General features: G+C 41.0%; 2 protein-coding genes across 4 annotated transcripts in view; one reads left to right on the top strand and one right to left on the bottom strand.

The window, feature by feature from the left end:
* The window catches only part of CMSS1 (cms1 ribosomal small subunit homolog), a 229,784-nt gene extending 225,691 nt beyond the window's left edge, over nucleotides 1-4,093 (bottom strand). Inside the window, exon 1 of the mRNA XM_042809998.1 lies at nucleotides 4,028-4,093. Coding sequence (XP_042665932.1) covers nucleotides 4,028-4,088 — 61 coding nt within the window. The 5' untranslated portion in view covers nucleotides 4,089-4,093. The remainder of the gene's footprint in view (nucleotides 1-4,027) is intronic.
* The window catches only part of TBC1D23 (TBC1 domain family member 23), a 30,200-nt gene continuing 19,793 nt past the window's right edge, over nucleotides 4,087-14,493 (top strand). For 2 of the 3 annotated variants that reach the window (XM_042809991.1, XM_042809992.1), the window contains exons 1-5: nucleotides 4,220-4,301; nucleotides 10,106-10,217; nucleotides 10,438-10,543; nucleotides 12,858-13,062; nucleotides 14,236-14,359. In XM_042809991.1, coding sequence (XP_042665925.1) covers nucleotides 4,267-4,301; nucleotides 10,106-10,217; nucleotides 10,438-10,543; nucleotides 12,858-13,062; nucleotides 14,236-14,359 — 582 coding nt within the window. In that variant the 5' untranslated portion in view covers nucleotides 4,220-4,266. Of the gene's footprint in view, nucleotides 4,302-10,105; nucleotides 10,218-10,437; nucleotides 10,544-12,857; nucleotides 13,063-14,235; nucleotides 14,360-14,493 lie in introns of all 3 variants that reach the window. The other variant, XM_042809990.1, reaches the window with a different exon arrangement.

Here is a 14,493-nt window from a genome sequence, read left to right on the forward strand (position 1 = left end):
TTGGGACCGTTTTGCTGAAGCAAAGAGAGATTTTGATGCGTTCGGTTACCCAATTTGTTTCCCTTTTATTTCACAGCTAAAAGTTTAACTTAGCCACTGAGCCAGTACAACACATTAGCACTCCTGCGGGACTATTTTTGCAAACCCACAACAGAAATCTACGCCTCCCTCAACAGCCTCACAAGAAAATCTCAATGGGTAGTTAAAAAGTGAAGGTTTCAAAAGATCAGCCTACTGAAACCTTACTTCAGCATGTGCCTTACAAGACACATTTTGGCAAAGAAGAAACTGAGAAAAGACTCTTCTACATTAGAAAGAGAAGCACTCCAATTTAATTCACTAAATCTACAGCTAACAGTAAAGTTCTGAAGCTACAAGTGACACATGCTCAGGTCCAAATAAAGCTCACAGAAGCACCCCGTGATATGTTCTGCAAGATGCAGAACAAGCGTGCACGACGCAAAGAAGCAAAATGATTTCCAAAAAGCAGCTGTCAGCCTGGCATGCTCATCAGACAGATGTGAAAAGGAGCATCAGCACAAAAACAGCTTTCATCAGAAGGGACAGCAACTGATGGATGAGCCAAAGGAAAGAGAGAAAACTCTCCACACACAGGTCAGCTCACCTGATAATCATCTGATTATGCAACAAAACTCTTAATAATTGAGCTACAGTGAACAGTCCACTTCTCACTAGTTGCAAAGCCCACATAACAAACTGATGCCATTTGGCAGCCCTTATTACCAGCCTACAAACAGAAAATAAAAACGTATGGGCAACAAAATGAATTCCCACAACAACATCCTTTGCTTTACAGCATACAAACGGCCCCACAAGTACTGTCAGATCATCATCTACAGTACAGTATTCTACTTCATACCTGTTTTTACTGCTGGTGTAAAAGAGTTTCCCTGCCTTTTGCTCTAACTTGGGATGACACCATTTATTTCAGCTTATAAGGGACATGATCCACACAGCTTTTTCTTTAAGGATATAAAAGAACTGACAAGGACAGATACTATAGTCTTACGGATAAAGGAAGACAAGGAAAGCACAGAGAATGAAAGACAAGGAGTGGTAACAGAAAAAGAGGTAACTGGAAGAATTTCTGGAAAACAAAAGCCTGCCCCCCCTCCCTCAACCTGCCCAAAGATGTGGCGCACCCATAACAGGCAAGAGAAACATTGTAATGCTGTCAGAAGTGCTCTTTCTGTTCATGGAGAGAAAAGGAAACAGCTGATGTCTTACACCAGCGCTAAACAAACTCCTTAGTATTCTTTAATCTCTCCTTCTAGTTCTGAGCACAACACAAAAATGGTATTCAGTATTGCACATAGCTGTGGCATGAACTGGTAAAACAGAAGGAAGGAAGCCCTGAAGTTATATGACCTGGGACGCGTGCAACACTAAGCAAAACTAATAAATAGTCAAAAATCTCCAACCACCCTCTCCACATCTCTGAAAGCAAAAAGTATGCTGAAGAAGTTACTGAGCAAGATGCTTTAGTTTTTGTCTTGTGGCAAGGTAAAATAGATGGCTAATCCTTTCATGTCCCAGAAGTGGGAGTAAATACCTTCAATTTTTAATACAGACTCTAAACTAATGGTTTCTAATGATGTGGTCAAAATCAGATTAGGAATTACCCATACATCTATCTATTAGGATAGGTGTTCTGTTCTTTCATACCTTTCTAGTGGGTCTGAACACTTCTTACACGCTACTTCCTAGAAGTAGTGTCTTCTGAGTACAAGTTGCTAAAATGGAAGACACTTACGAGGGCTGAGATATTAGGATGAATACTTCATTGGTCAGTTTTTATTCTAGGGCTAGTTGTAAGGGACTTGGCACAAGGTAGGTATTTAAAGAATATACTTTATTTTTTTTTTCCTGCTTTCTACCCATCATTATGGCAGAGATGCTTTTTAAAATACGTCAGCAATTAAAGTCGGATAGTTTTTTAAACAAACTATGTGTTTCACAGAAATAAACATGAGCAAATCTGTCTAAAGCTCTAGTGGGAAATTATATTCTTGTATTTCTGCTTACAGCGTACATTGTAAACCCTTGACTTCCTATTTCTTGCTACTTGATCTTAAAGCACTTTATAGTGTCCACAAGACATGGTACAAATTAACAATTGATTTTACATCTGCTGTACATGAGGAGCAGCAACACAAAATAAAAAATATATGGATCTTCTACCTACTTAACTGATGGCTTGTGTCAACATCATACAACAGCAGGCTCCACATAAAGAACCTGCCAACAAGTTTGCAAAGGCGGGATCTGGGGATCAGAACGCATATATGGTGTGCAAAACATTCACCTGCAATGTAAGTAGTAAAACATTCATATAGTATTGTATAATCAAAGAATATTAGGATGTTATAATCAAAAAATAAACAAGTGAGTTTAGCAAAGCAGACTACGATAACAAAAGAGAATAAATAGAAGGCTTACCCCTATCCTGGGCTCACTCACAAAACAGCAGTAGATTGGATCTACAGAAGAGATCCTTCCCCACTGGTAGCCAGCTCTTAAATAGGTCTAGGAGAGGTGCAGCCAGCCTCCACCCCTTCCGGCAGCACAGGAGAATTGCCTTCAGCTGTGCTCCTCTGGCTGACTCACTGCCCGCCTCAGGTGATCAATCAGAGGTTCAGGCTGCGACTCAGCAGTTCCCATACAAGTACTTTTGGAGTTCACTACATGTAATGCTTTTAGCACAGAGCTGGATTAGACACCTTAGCAACCTTACAATTGCAAAAATCAGGAAGAGTTGTGTGTAACTGAGAGCTGGGGTTCTCAGCTCAAAGTCAGATGATTTATACATCCTGCCTAAGGTTTATCATCAAAGCAAATATATATTTTCCTGAAACATATTCAGTTTCTAAAGGAAAGCTGTCAAAGCTTATCAGCCACCGTATAGGTAACCTCTAGTTGGCAGGGTGAGCACAGAGGCTTAAGGAATCCTAAATACCTTATGAAGAGCATTTTTCATGGGAATAGGAAATGCTTGTAGAACACAGATGAGACTGAGAATTAAAATGAAATGTTCAGCAGCCTCATTAAGGCTTGTGATCCCCCCCTCCTTACAATATATATGTACAATTCATCTCAAATATTCTCCAAGTGCCTTTTTAAAGGAAAATGTCTGGCATAGGCTGCCCAGAGAAGCTGTGATGCCCCAACCCTGGAGGCCCTCAAAGTGAGGCTGGATGAGGCCCTGGGCAGCCTGAGCTGGTGGGTGCCAGCCCTACCCACGGTACAGGTTGGAACTAGTGATAATTAAGGTCCTTTCCAACCCAAAATATTGTGTGATTCTATGATAAGACACCGGGTATAAGAGCCAGATATCATTATCATTGGGAAGAGAGACAAATTACCTGCTCAAAGAGCAGTGGCTGAGGAGAAGAAGCCATTCAGCTCCTGTCCTTTCACAGCACATCACCAGGGCGGTGAGACCACCCGCTGAGCACGTGGGTGATGCACTTTTGTACCATGGGTACTTTTCCCTCCAAAGGCTCTTCTTCGGGTTTAGGATTCCCAAGGCCTTATAGAACCATACATGCGCTCACGATAACGGTCATCAGCCCACATCAAGCAACATCCTTTCATCAAGTCCCCGAGCTGCGGGAATTCAAGGAGCCTTCGTACACGGCACTGTGACACAGCGCTTGGATTTTGGCTGCTCCTTCGCAGAGCCACGAGGTGGACTCGGTGATCCTTGTGAGTCCCTCCCAGCTCGAGATGCTCTATGATTCCATGACCAGCTAAGCCCGGTTCTGAACGCAGCAGTTTACAGGCTAAGTATCCTCAGGGACAGCCGCCCTCAGGGCGCGTTGCCTTCTCCCCCTTCCCTCCCCTCTGCTTTTAAACTCTCGTAAAGCGTATTTCTGGTGGGTGGAGAAAGAAAGAGGAAAACGTGGAGCGGGACGTGAAAAGCTGAGAGTGGGAGGGGGCAAACGGGGCTGGGGAAGCCAGTGGACAGAGGAAGGAGGGCTCAGAGCCTGCTCCGAGCGCGGCATACCTGAGCCACTGCCTTCCCCCGCCGCCGCCTCCCACCACGGCTCGTCCAGCGTGTCTCCCATGCTGCCAGCGCCACGCGGGCCCGCCTTCCTCTCTGCCCGGCTTCCGCACTTTGCGGCCGACGCCCTCACTTTGCGACAGCACCGTGGAGGGGCGGGCCGAAAGGTGTTGCAAAGAAACAACAACATACCGACTCCCCGGCCGTGCTTTACGGCTGAGCGGGGCGGCACGTCAACAGCTATGGCGGAAGGGGACGGGGCGCCGCCGAGCAGCTGGTGAGTTGGATGCCGCTGCGCGCCCGCCCGTTCCCTTCCCTCCCGCCCCTCCCAGGAGCGGAGCCGGCGAGCAGAAGGGGAGGCGGTGGAGAGGGAAAAAGAGATCGCCCCGTGCTCGCCACCCTCTGGGTGCCATCCTCCCGCGGGGCCCGTAGGCCCCAGAGCGGGGCGAGCGCAGCGCATCCCATGCCAGCCCTTGGAGGGTGCCGGAATGGGGAAGCGCTGCCTTCAAAGCGGAGCGGCCGGAGGGAAGGGCGCTGTCCCAGTGCTAGGCCGTGGCTTTAGGGCGGGACGGGAGCCTTTGGGAGCGGGCACTTCGTGGATTTGCTTTCCCTGCAAACCTGCCAACCGTAGGTGCTGGGCTGTTTCTAGAATAGCTCTGCTCCTCTGCCTCCCCCAGCGCAGATATTACTTCTAATGCATTTTACATTGAGTCCCTGGTCCGTTAGTGAGGGACTGCTTCTGTGTAGCATCACTTCAATGCTAACAGTACCGATGGGGTCTCAGTATCAGCCACATTTATTCACTTAAGATTTCTGAGGCTGAATTTAATCGGGTTTAAACACTGAAGTTGTTTTCACTGCACCCTGTGCTTCTGCGCCTCCATATCTTCCCTTTTCTCTTTGCGTTTCTGCATTGCATGTAGTGCTGTGCTATTGCCTTGCTCTTTGTCCCCTCCACATAGGCACTTCACAAACAGTGTGTTGTGGAGCTGCTCCTTACCATCGTTCACAATCTTGTTGGTTTTGCTTCTGTGCTTTGATGTGGAGGATTCTAAGTTTGATGCTTCCTGTGCCCAGGCTTCTTTGTGCATTGTTGTCTCTCTATGAAAACAACCAGAGCTGACAAGCATGCAGATATAGCTGGTGTCTGTTCTTTGTCTGCACTGGTTTTGCAAATACAGCTCCTGGGGATGAAACAACCCAGAGTCATTTAGTAGCAAAGGGGAATGAATGGAGTTTCTTTTTTGTTTGTTTATTTAGGTTTTTTTTACAGCGTTAGTGTTTATGAAGTGTTTATACAAGTACAGTGTCTGGTACCATTATTTCTAAATAGTCCTGACTGTTGGTATATATAGTTACAAAGCTAGGCAGATCTCATGTAACTGGCGATAGAACTAGAGGGAATGGCTTCAAGCTGCACCAGGGGAGACTTTTCTGAAAGAGTGGTCAAGCACTGGAATGGGCTGCCCGGGGAAGTGGGGGAGTCACCGACCATGGAGGTGTTCAAGGAATGTTTGGATTTTGTGTTGAGGGACCTGGTTTAGTGAGAACTACTGGTGGTAGGTGGATGGTTGTACTGGATAATCTTGAAGGTCTTTTCCAACCTTGGTGATTCTGTGATTCTGGATGGAGTCACTGACTTTCAATCTTGACACTTTGGAACATAAACTTGGACATAGAATAAGAGCCATGTTGAAATGTCTGTGAAAAAACTTACTGCAAACCTCGTCCATTACCAATGCTGAAAGAGTATTACAATCTTCCAGACTGCAACAAGCTGGTAAAATTCCCATTAGGAATGAGACGCAAGGGCTTGTTCTTGACATATTTTAAGACTCAGTACTGCAGTATTACTATTCTGACTAGCCCTGTTAAAAAGTAGTTACAGCATATTTGGTACTGTATTATCACGGTGTTGAAGTCTACATATAGTGCTGTGCACTAACATTCACATTTAAAAAAAAAAAAAAAAACAAAGCATAAAATGATGCGCATGTACATCTGAACTCTGGGACCAGAAAGGCCAGCTCTGTTTTGTTGTCCTGTATTCAGTTCCTTAGAGGGATTCAAAGGCAAGTGTAATTCTATCTCCAAATACAGCATTCAAGGCCAGGCTGGATGTGGCTCTGGGCAGCCCGGTCTGGTGATTGGTGACCCTGCACCCAGCAGGGGCATTGAAACTCAATGATCATTATGGTCCTTTTCAACCCAGGCCGTTCTATGATTCATTCTACGAATGTCTTGTTTACTTCTGATTTGATATAGCTCTTGTTGAGGCATTTTTCCAGTGGTTGGAAGGATTGTAAGCTAAATTCGGAAATCATGGAAATAAGTTATATTTCTGGGGAATATGGTGGCCTTTATGTAGATGGTTTCCTGTGTTGGGAAGGTAAAAGATGGCTGTAGAAATACATTTATATTAGCCGTTGACATGGGAAATGTTCATAGGCATTTGTCACTTCCCCAGTTTTCTTTTAAGTAAACCATGTATATAATTAGAATGTTTTATAAAACTACTAGCAGTTGTGAGCTTTTTCAAAGTAAAGTCATTTGCTTAAAATACCGTTTAGCTCTTCCTTCTCTGTTACAAAAATTTATTAAGAGAATAAAATAATCCAGTCTGGCACCAACGTTGATAGCCACAGTCTGTCCCAGCAGTTGTGATGGCACCGTTGCTTTATGTGTGCCTATCATTGTCTTATCATGCATTCCCAATAACTGTAGCATGCAAACTGGATGTGCTTGATGTTCTAGGACACAATGGCTTTCATGGAATCATTATGATTGGAAAAGACCAGTAAGATCTAGTCCAACAGTCAGCCCATCACTACCAACATTACCCACTAACTGCAACCCTCAGTGCCACATCTACACAGTTCTTGAACACCTCCAGGGATGGTGAGTCCACCACCTCCCTGAGCAGCCCATACCAGCACCTTAATACTCTTTCAGAGAATAAATTTTTCTTGATATGCAACCTGAATCTCCCCTTGCCCAACCTGAAGCCATTCCCTCTGGTCCTATTGCTGTTTCCTGGCAGAAGAGGCTGACCTCCATATTGCCACATCCACCTTTCAGGTAGTTGTAGAGAATGATAAGGCCACCCCTGAGCCTCCTCTTCTCCAGACTGAACAATCCCAGCTCCCTCAGCCACTCCTCATAAGACTTGTGCTCCACACCCCTCACCAGCTTAGCTGCCCTTCTCTGGACACACTCCAGGGTCTTGATATCTTCCTTGTACTGAGGAACACAAAACTGAACACAGAACTCAAGGTGTGGCCTCACCAGTGCCCGATACAGAGGGTAGATCACCTCTCTGCTCCTGCTGGCTGCATTATTTCTGATACCAGCCAGGATGTTGCTGTTCTTCCTGGCCACCTGGACGTACTGCTGGCTTCGTTCTACCAGCTGTCAACTAACACCCCCAGCTGTCCCATCTCAAGTGTCTAGATTAAAAAAAAATAGTGGAAAAAAAGCATTTGACTATTCCTGAAGATCATTGGCCTCTGGCTTGAATATCAGAGATCCTTGGAGTATGCAAATTTACTCCAGAAACACTAATAGCATTACTGTGATTTATAACATTTAAAGCCACATGCCTTGTGGGAATTAACCTTTCAGGTCATGGCTTATGTGTGGAATGGGATTGTCTACATCTTTATCAAAGCTTTGGATGGCTTCTTGAAATAGACTGCAGCCATGGTAGAACGGAAAGCCAAGATCAGTGCTGCATTCTTTCCAAAGTAACTAAAAAGCTCTTGTCTGTGAGAACAGAGAACTTCCTAGCTGATATTCACACAGGAATGACAAGGATCCAGATTGCTAGCAGTTTGCTGGAGCATTTATAGTACAACACAGAGTGAAATCAGCTAAAACATGGCCGGGGGGCGTGTAATAAAGTATCAAAACCACTCTCACAGTACTTAACCAGTTAGCTTGAATACAGTATTTATTAGGAAAAAACTTCTCTTAACCTTTGAGAAGTCCTCTTTTCTGGCCTCTGCACAGACTGAACAATGGTCGCCTTCATTGGGTAGAAAGTACTTATGACAGCACTTAGGAAGATTTTGCAAATTGTAATGTAATATCAACCAAACAGAGGAAGCACACCACTGCAGATAATGTATCAAAGATGATCTTGGTGTAGTCCATTTGCTGATTTTTAAGCTGTGAATATTAGGTACTTGTAAGTGGTAAGTAGCTACTCGTAGATTCGTGAAGCTTTCTTTGACAGGTATGTTTTTGTAATTGGTGTAGTTACATTTTCACGTGTTGTTCTCCATATATTAAATGACTTTTTTTTTTCCCCCCAAATAATTTTCTTTGAGGGACATAGAAATCAAATTTGAATATTACATTTAAAGTCATTGTTGTGTACAGTACAACTTGCATGCAACTACTGCATTCATTCCTATGTTCCTGTTCAGTACTTGGCTAGTATTTGTAGCAACTAACCGTATTTTGAATGTGAGATAATTCCAGCTTGGCTGTTGCTCTCTGTTCTGTTTGTCATGCAGGGAGTGCACAGAAAGATGCAGTACAGGTGAGAGCATCGGTCTCCCTTCAGCTTATGTCTGATACTGGCTTTTACTGGCTTTAGATCACCCCTCAGTTCATCCAGCTCTGCAGAGCACCATGTCTTTTACGTGCATGTCCTGGAAATCCGTGATTTGTATTCAGGATGAACTAATTTGGTGGTTTAATTTTTCCACCATCGATGGTTATGTACACAGTTAGACAACAGGATAAGAGATGTGATAAGAGATGTGCAAGTGTGCTCATGTATTTTTACCCTTCATTCTTCTATCAGGGAGGGGGTATTTTCCCATGCAGTCTGTAGATCTATGACCTTTGGGATATTATTTTCAATACTGAAGTATATGGAAATTATTGTAAACTGTACTTTAAATTAGCAAAGGTACCCAAAGAAACAGACTGCTGGCTGTGCCCCACTGTATGCTGGAAATACAAAGTGATGCCAAGAGGTGCGTTGTTACAAGGAATGAATCTTTTTACTTCACTATCTGTCCTAACAGCCATATTCTGTGTTTTGCACTGGCTATTGACTTCCTGGGTGTGTGTTTGGTTAGTCAGGTGGTGACACAGAGTCATTCTTAAGGCATGTGTCAGAGCTCCTAGTAAACAGTGAAGGGGATACAGGGAGTGAGAAGCTTTGCCTAGGGGACCCGTATATCTTTGCCATTGCAGTTTTTCCAGTGAACCAGATCTTTTGCCATTGCTCTGCTACGTGATCCTAAAATAATCATCAGCTGTGGTTGTCTCATTACCGACAGCATGGGAACACTGAAACGGTCTGCAGAAGCTGTCGCACTGTGAAGCAGTCACTTCTGAATGTGCACTCTGTCGTCTATAAATGCATAATAACTTCTGTTGTCTTACTGTGGCAAAGTATCATTACTGTTTAATTCTCTTGTGAATTTGTTTTTCTACTTTCTACACTACTACTAGTATTTGTGTGTGTTTTATTTCAGTCTAATGCACACATCCACAGTTAGAATACTGGAACCTAAGTAAACCTGAGTTTAACTAAAAGGTCCTTCCCCACTTCAGGGAAAGATAGAGTTAGGGACTAAACGTTCTAAATCTTTGAAATAAGTTTTCCATTCTCTAGATCATTCATAATTGACCTGTAAGAACTCTGCCATCTAATTTAGGTTTAGCATTTGCTTTGAATGTAGTGTGTGTATGTGGGTGAAAATTTGCTGTCTCTATTGACTTGTAAACTAACACTGTATTTGCGTTTTTATGACACATTTTCCAGCATTGTCACTTCATTAAAAAAAACAAAAACAACTGATCTGAACTTATTTTTTCTTTCGTGTGAATAGAATAGAATGAGAAGTTGAACAAACAGCCTTAAAAATGAAGGAGTGAATAGTTTAGCCTTTTCTTCATCGTTGCTTCAGTAACTGGGAAATTGTATTATGCCTTTACATGTGTGTCTTTTTGCTTGATAGTAGCCTCCTGTCTATAAAGACTTAAAAGCATTGCATTGTTTTATGGTTTTCATTTTGTTTTTAATATTTTTTTTAATAAATACGTTACATATTGTTACTGTAGGGAAAAGGATCTTGCGGAAGCTCTAGAAGAAGGAGGCTGTGATCTTGAAACTGTGAGAAACATCATTCAAGGAAGGCAATTGCCTGCTGATCTGAGGGCCAAAGTTTGGAAGGTGAATACAGTCTTAAAAAGCAGGAAATACCTGAGGAGGTTGTGTGTGATTAGAGGTGAATGAGTTAATTATCAAGCATCTTCACAAATGAGCCAACTTGTTGATGTGTACTGGAACTTTAATATGTGTGTATGTTGATTCAGGTTTAGGATGTTATTTAGTGAATTCAACTTTTGAGGACACTAAAATGTTCAGAATTTTTCTGTATTCTTCTTTCCAGATTGCACTTAATGTTGTAGGAAAGGGGGACAGCCTCGCATCCTGGGATGGCTGTTTAGATCTACCAGAACAGAACATAATTCATAAAGATTGCCAAGAGCTAATTGGTAAGTTAGTTGCATTTAGATCACCTATGTGAAAACTGCTCTCAGTTGTCTTAGGGCTTTGTTATTTGAATTAAATAGCCTAAATGATATTTACATTTTGGAGGAAGCTTTGAGAAGGATGAGAAGCAATGCACAGGAAATCAGAAACATTGTAAGAAAGTAATATCTGCTCAAACTCTGAGATGGTGGATCTCATGGAATTTTAAAGTAATGACTCGTAAGTTATAGCATGTGTGGAGACAGTCCAATAGGATGAAGACTCCAGGAGGTTAAGAAAAAAAAAAAAGAGAAAGTATCTTTTTTCCAAGTTCTATCTTCTAAACTTTCCATGGTGTCCATCAAGTTTTTAATTGTCTAATTGTCAGTATTTAATCCGAAAAACTGCCATAGCGCAAAAGTGCATATAACCTCTAAGAGAAGGAGCATATTAAACATCTTCCAGTTAATAAGCTGGTTTTTTTTTGGTAAGAATTATTTTCTTAATCATTCTTTTTTTCAGGAGAAATGAAAAGTTGTATTTCTGAAAGTAGGGCACTGTCCTGGCACTGGAACTTGTATTCCAGCATGCCTGTAAGGAGCTGCTGCAGGATCTGATTGGCAGCTCATTACAAAAATGACCAACTCCCTGATGGAACATTGCAGCAATGGTAGCATCAATGATCTGCTTATGGAGTCAGTGCTGACTGATCAGTAAGGATACTTCTTCCCATGGCATCAATAAGAGAATCTTCCATTTTGTTTCCTGGCACATTTTAATTTACTTTTACAGAACTGAAAATTAAGGCAGAGAATGGAGTTGTCCCATGCATGCATACATACCACTTCTAAAATAGTTGTACATTTTCCAGCTTGAAAATGTAGTAGAACTTGTTTTCCTTCCATGCCTGTCCTATAAAGGAAAGGAAAGAAAGGAGTTCGACTCCTGTCAAATCACATATCCCTTCAGAAAGATGGCAACAAATTATTACTCATATCATATAAAATTAATCACTTCACTCTCTACATGCCATTATTTCTTCTTCCTTCTCTCTTTATTCCCAATTTTTCTAATATATAATAGTATTAAACTAATTAATTAATGTAGAGTTAGATCAGAAGAGAAGTTGTATAGAGATTTCAGTTTAGGGTTGGATTAAATATGTCTTTTTCATGTTCTTGCAATGCGAGTCGTTTCCCAGTTTAAAGTAAATCTTTGGATGACGTTTGTGTTTTGCATGCTATTTTTTCTTCAGAGATGCTGAGGAAAGGAAATATTGAATGTCCAATGGCTTTAATGGGAAATTATTAAAAGCTTCTGCAACAAAAAAACTTTAGTTAACAGTAGTGAGACTCAGGGGCTTCTTGTAACTGATGGGGAAAGAAGTTTACTAGAGATAGAATGCCAGTACTTTTTCTGAAGTGTGCCAGCTTTTTAAGTAAGAGTCTATGCAGAAGGATGCTTTGTAAGTAATGAAAGCTGAAGCTTTGTGTAAGTATCCAACTCAGCCATGATGATATTTAAGAAGTGTTAGCCTTACTACTTCAATTACAGAACTGCTTTTGTCCCAATTTTTTGTGCTATTTAAAGGGTCCAGAATTAGTCTGTCAGTAAACAGGGGACATATTAACTTTCCAGCTCCTCACAACATTTATAGGAAGTTGAACAATGTACTGCACTGTATGAAGGAATATATGTTCAGAGTGTATTTTCTGATTAGCATCTGTGCTAAACCAAATTTAAAGCCTGTTTGTAAGCAAATTGTTTTCTTTTTATGGTTACCCAAGAAACTCAAATACCTTTTACAAAAATAATTTAAGAGTAGATATTAAAATGTGATTTATACATAAAGACTAGATTTTAAGTCTCTAAGCCTTGCTGATTTCAAACTACAGATATTATGAATCTGCACATCAGTGAGCTTTTGAGGAACTGGAAGGTGTGAATTGTGAGTTGATCAGTGCTGAAATTCAAATGGAACTGTTGTGGAGTTGAGCATAAGCTATTTGCTGAGCATATGAAATAGAAATAGAAGAATTAAAGGCTCTATCTTTTTGTTTCATTTAGATTCCAGTAAATCTTAATTTCTCTCGTTTTGCTGTAATATTAAATGTCTTACTCTACAGAGGTTAAAAAAGTCACTCATATTTTGATGCGTTTCAAGATGTGTTTCTATTAGTATTTAATCTGTGCTACTAATTTAGGGTTCTTTTTTTTGCTATTCTCTTTTTCCCAAGCATCCAGAATTCCATAGTGGTGCAGTTGCGCTGTGAACTAAACGTATTCACAGTCTTTGAAAAGCCATTAACATGGTTTGTATTTCTGTGCTTATTTCAGACCGGTTGTCTGTGCCAGAAGACGAGAAGTCAGTATTGCTTTTGGACATTGAGTCTGTTATCACTTTTTACTGTAAATCACGCAATGTTAAATACAGTTCTTGCCTTGGTTGGATACATCTCCTCAGACCTCTGGTTCACCTTCGATTGCCACGCAGTGATCTGTACAACTGCTTTTACGCTATCATGAATAAATACATTCCAAGGTAAAATGCTTTCTTCTGTCTGTATGCTATTTTTAAGGGCATTAGAAGTATTTTGTGATGGAATGTGTATGTTGGTATGGACTACAGAAGCGTTGTTTTTAGCAGTGTTGTCAGATTCCCTGATATGTTGATAAATTGAACCATTTCTCAATGCCTGGTGGTTATAAATTCTTGATCAGGTGGCTTGTTTTTCTTATTCCAAGCTGGGTATGCTGTTGAGAGTTGATTACTGCAGAAAATACCACGGGAAAAAGAAATTGAAAAAATGCTTGGGAAAAACTCAAACAGGGCTGCTTTGCTGTCACTAGAAATGTTGGAAGGTTCTTTTTGAAGTTATTTTTGGATATATATCCATCCCTAATGTTAAAATGTGGTAAGGAATTAGTGACTGACTTGAATAATTGACCATATTAGCCATTCAAACAAAATGATTTGCAAGTGTAGAATCTTATGCTAAATTCGGTGATAGAACATTATTCTTGTCACATTTTTTGTCTTGCTAACTTAATGGGAAATCAGAGATCGTGTGATAATTTCCAGAAAGAATCTCCACATGGAATTTGCTATGAATATTTCCCTGTCACTAATGTAGATGTACTTTTGTTTAAGGAAGTTAGGTTGATGACTGTATGGAGATTGGTGTATCCCATTCCACATACGCTTACTTAATGTTTTGTAGCACTTGAGATTTGTTCTTAATGCCTTATTCACACCCGCTTCTTCATTCTAAATACTACTTTATTTCCTGCCTGATGAATTGACATTTCACTGTTAGTTGTGTGCAGAATTACCACCTTTTAAAATTCCATTGGCTGCTGTATTAGAATAATACTGTTTTGAGCTCACAACGCTGGGTTAACTATGCAAGGCTTATTTTGATATTTCAATCTTCTTAATACTGCAGATATTTGAGAAAGGGTGTAATACAGAAGTATTAAATTCTTTCTCCTGCCTTATCAGCATAGTGGTTTTTTGGTATCTGTAGGTCCTTTTTGTTTTGGTTTGCTTTTCCTGAATTTTATGAGGTATTTTGGTTTCGCGGTTAGCGCTTGTAAATCACAAGAACTATGCTGGAAATTACATTATCAGAGCTGATAAAGAATTGCTACTTTAAGTCTGATGACTGAAATTTTGTTGGAAAGGTTCACGATTATTTTCACTGCTTGTTTTCAGGGATTGTTTTCTGAAGGGAAGACCATTTCACTTATTCAGGTTGCTTCTTCAGTACCATGAGCCTGAACTCTGCTCCTTTCTTGATACTAAGAAGATGACACCGGACTCATATGCACTCAACTGGGTAATAAAGTGAAAGTAGGGAAACATAATGAAAACTAAATTTATCTTGCACTGAAATATACCTTACTAGTTTAGCAAAGAGCAGTACAAGAGATTACAACTTCGTAAATTGAAATAAATTACATAGCATAGTGT

This window comes from Centrocercus urophasianus, unplaced genomic scaffold (genome assembly GCF_019232065.1).
Source record: "Centrocercus urophasianus isolate 14NV4802_14NV808 unplaced genomic scaffold, USGS_Curo_1.0 seq_12, whole genome shotgun sequence".
In the NCBI taxonomy this organism is placed as follows: domain Eukaryota; kingdom Metazoa; phylum Chordata; class Aves; order Galliformes; family Phasianidae; genus Centrocercus; species Centrocercus urophasianus.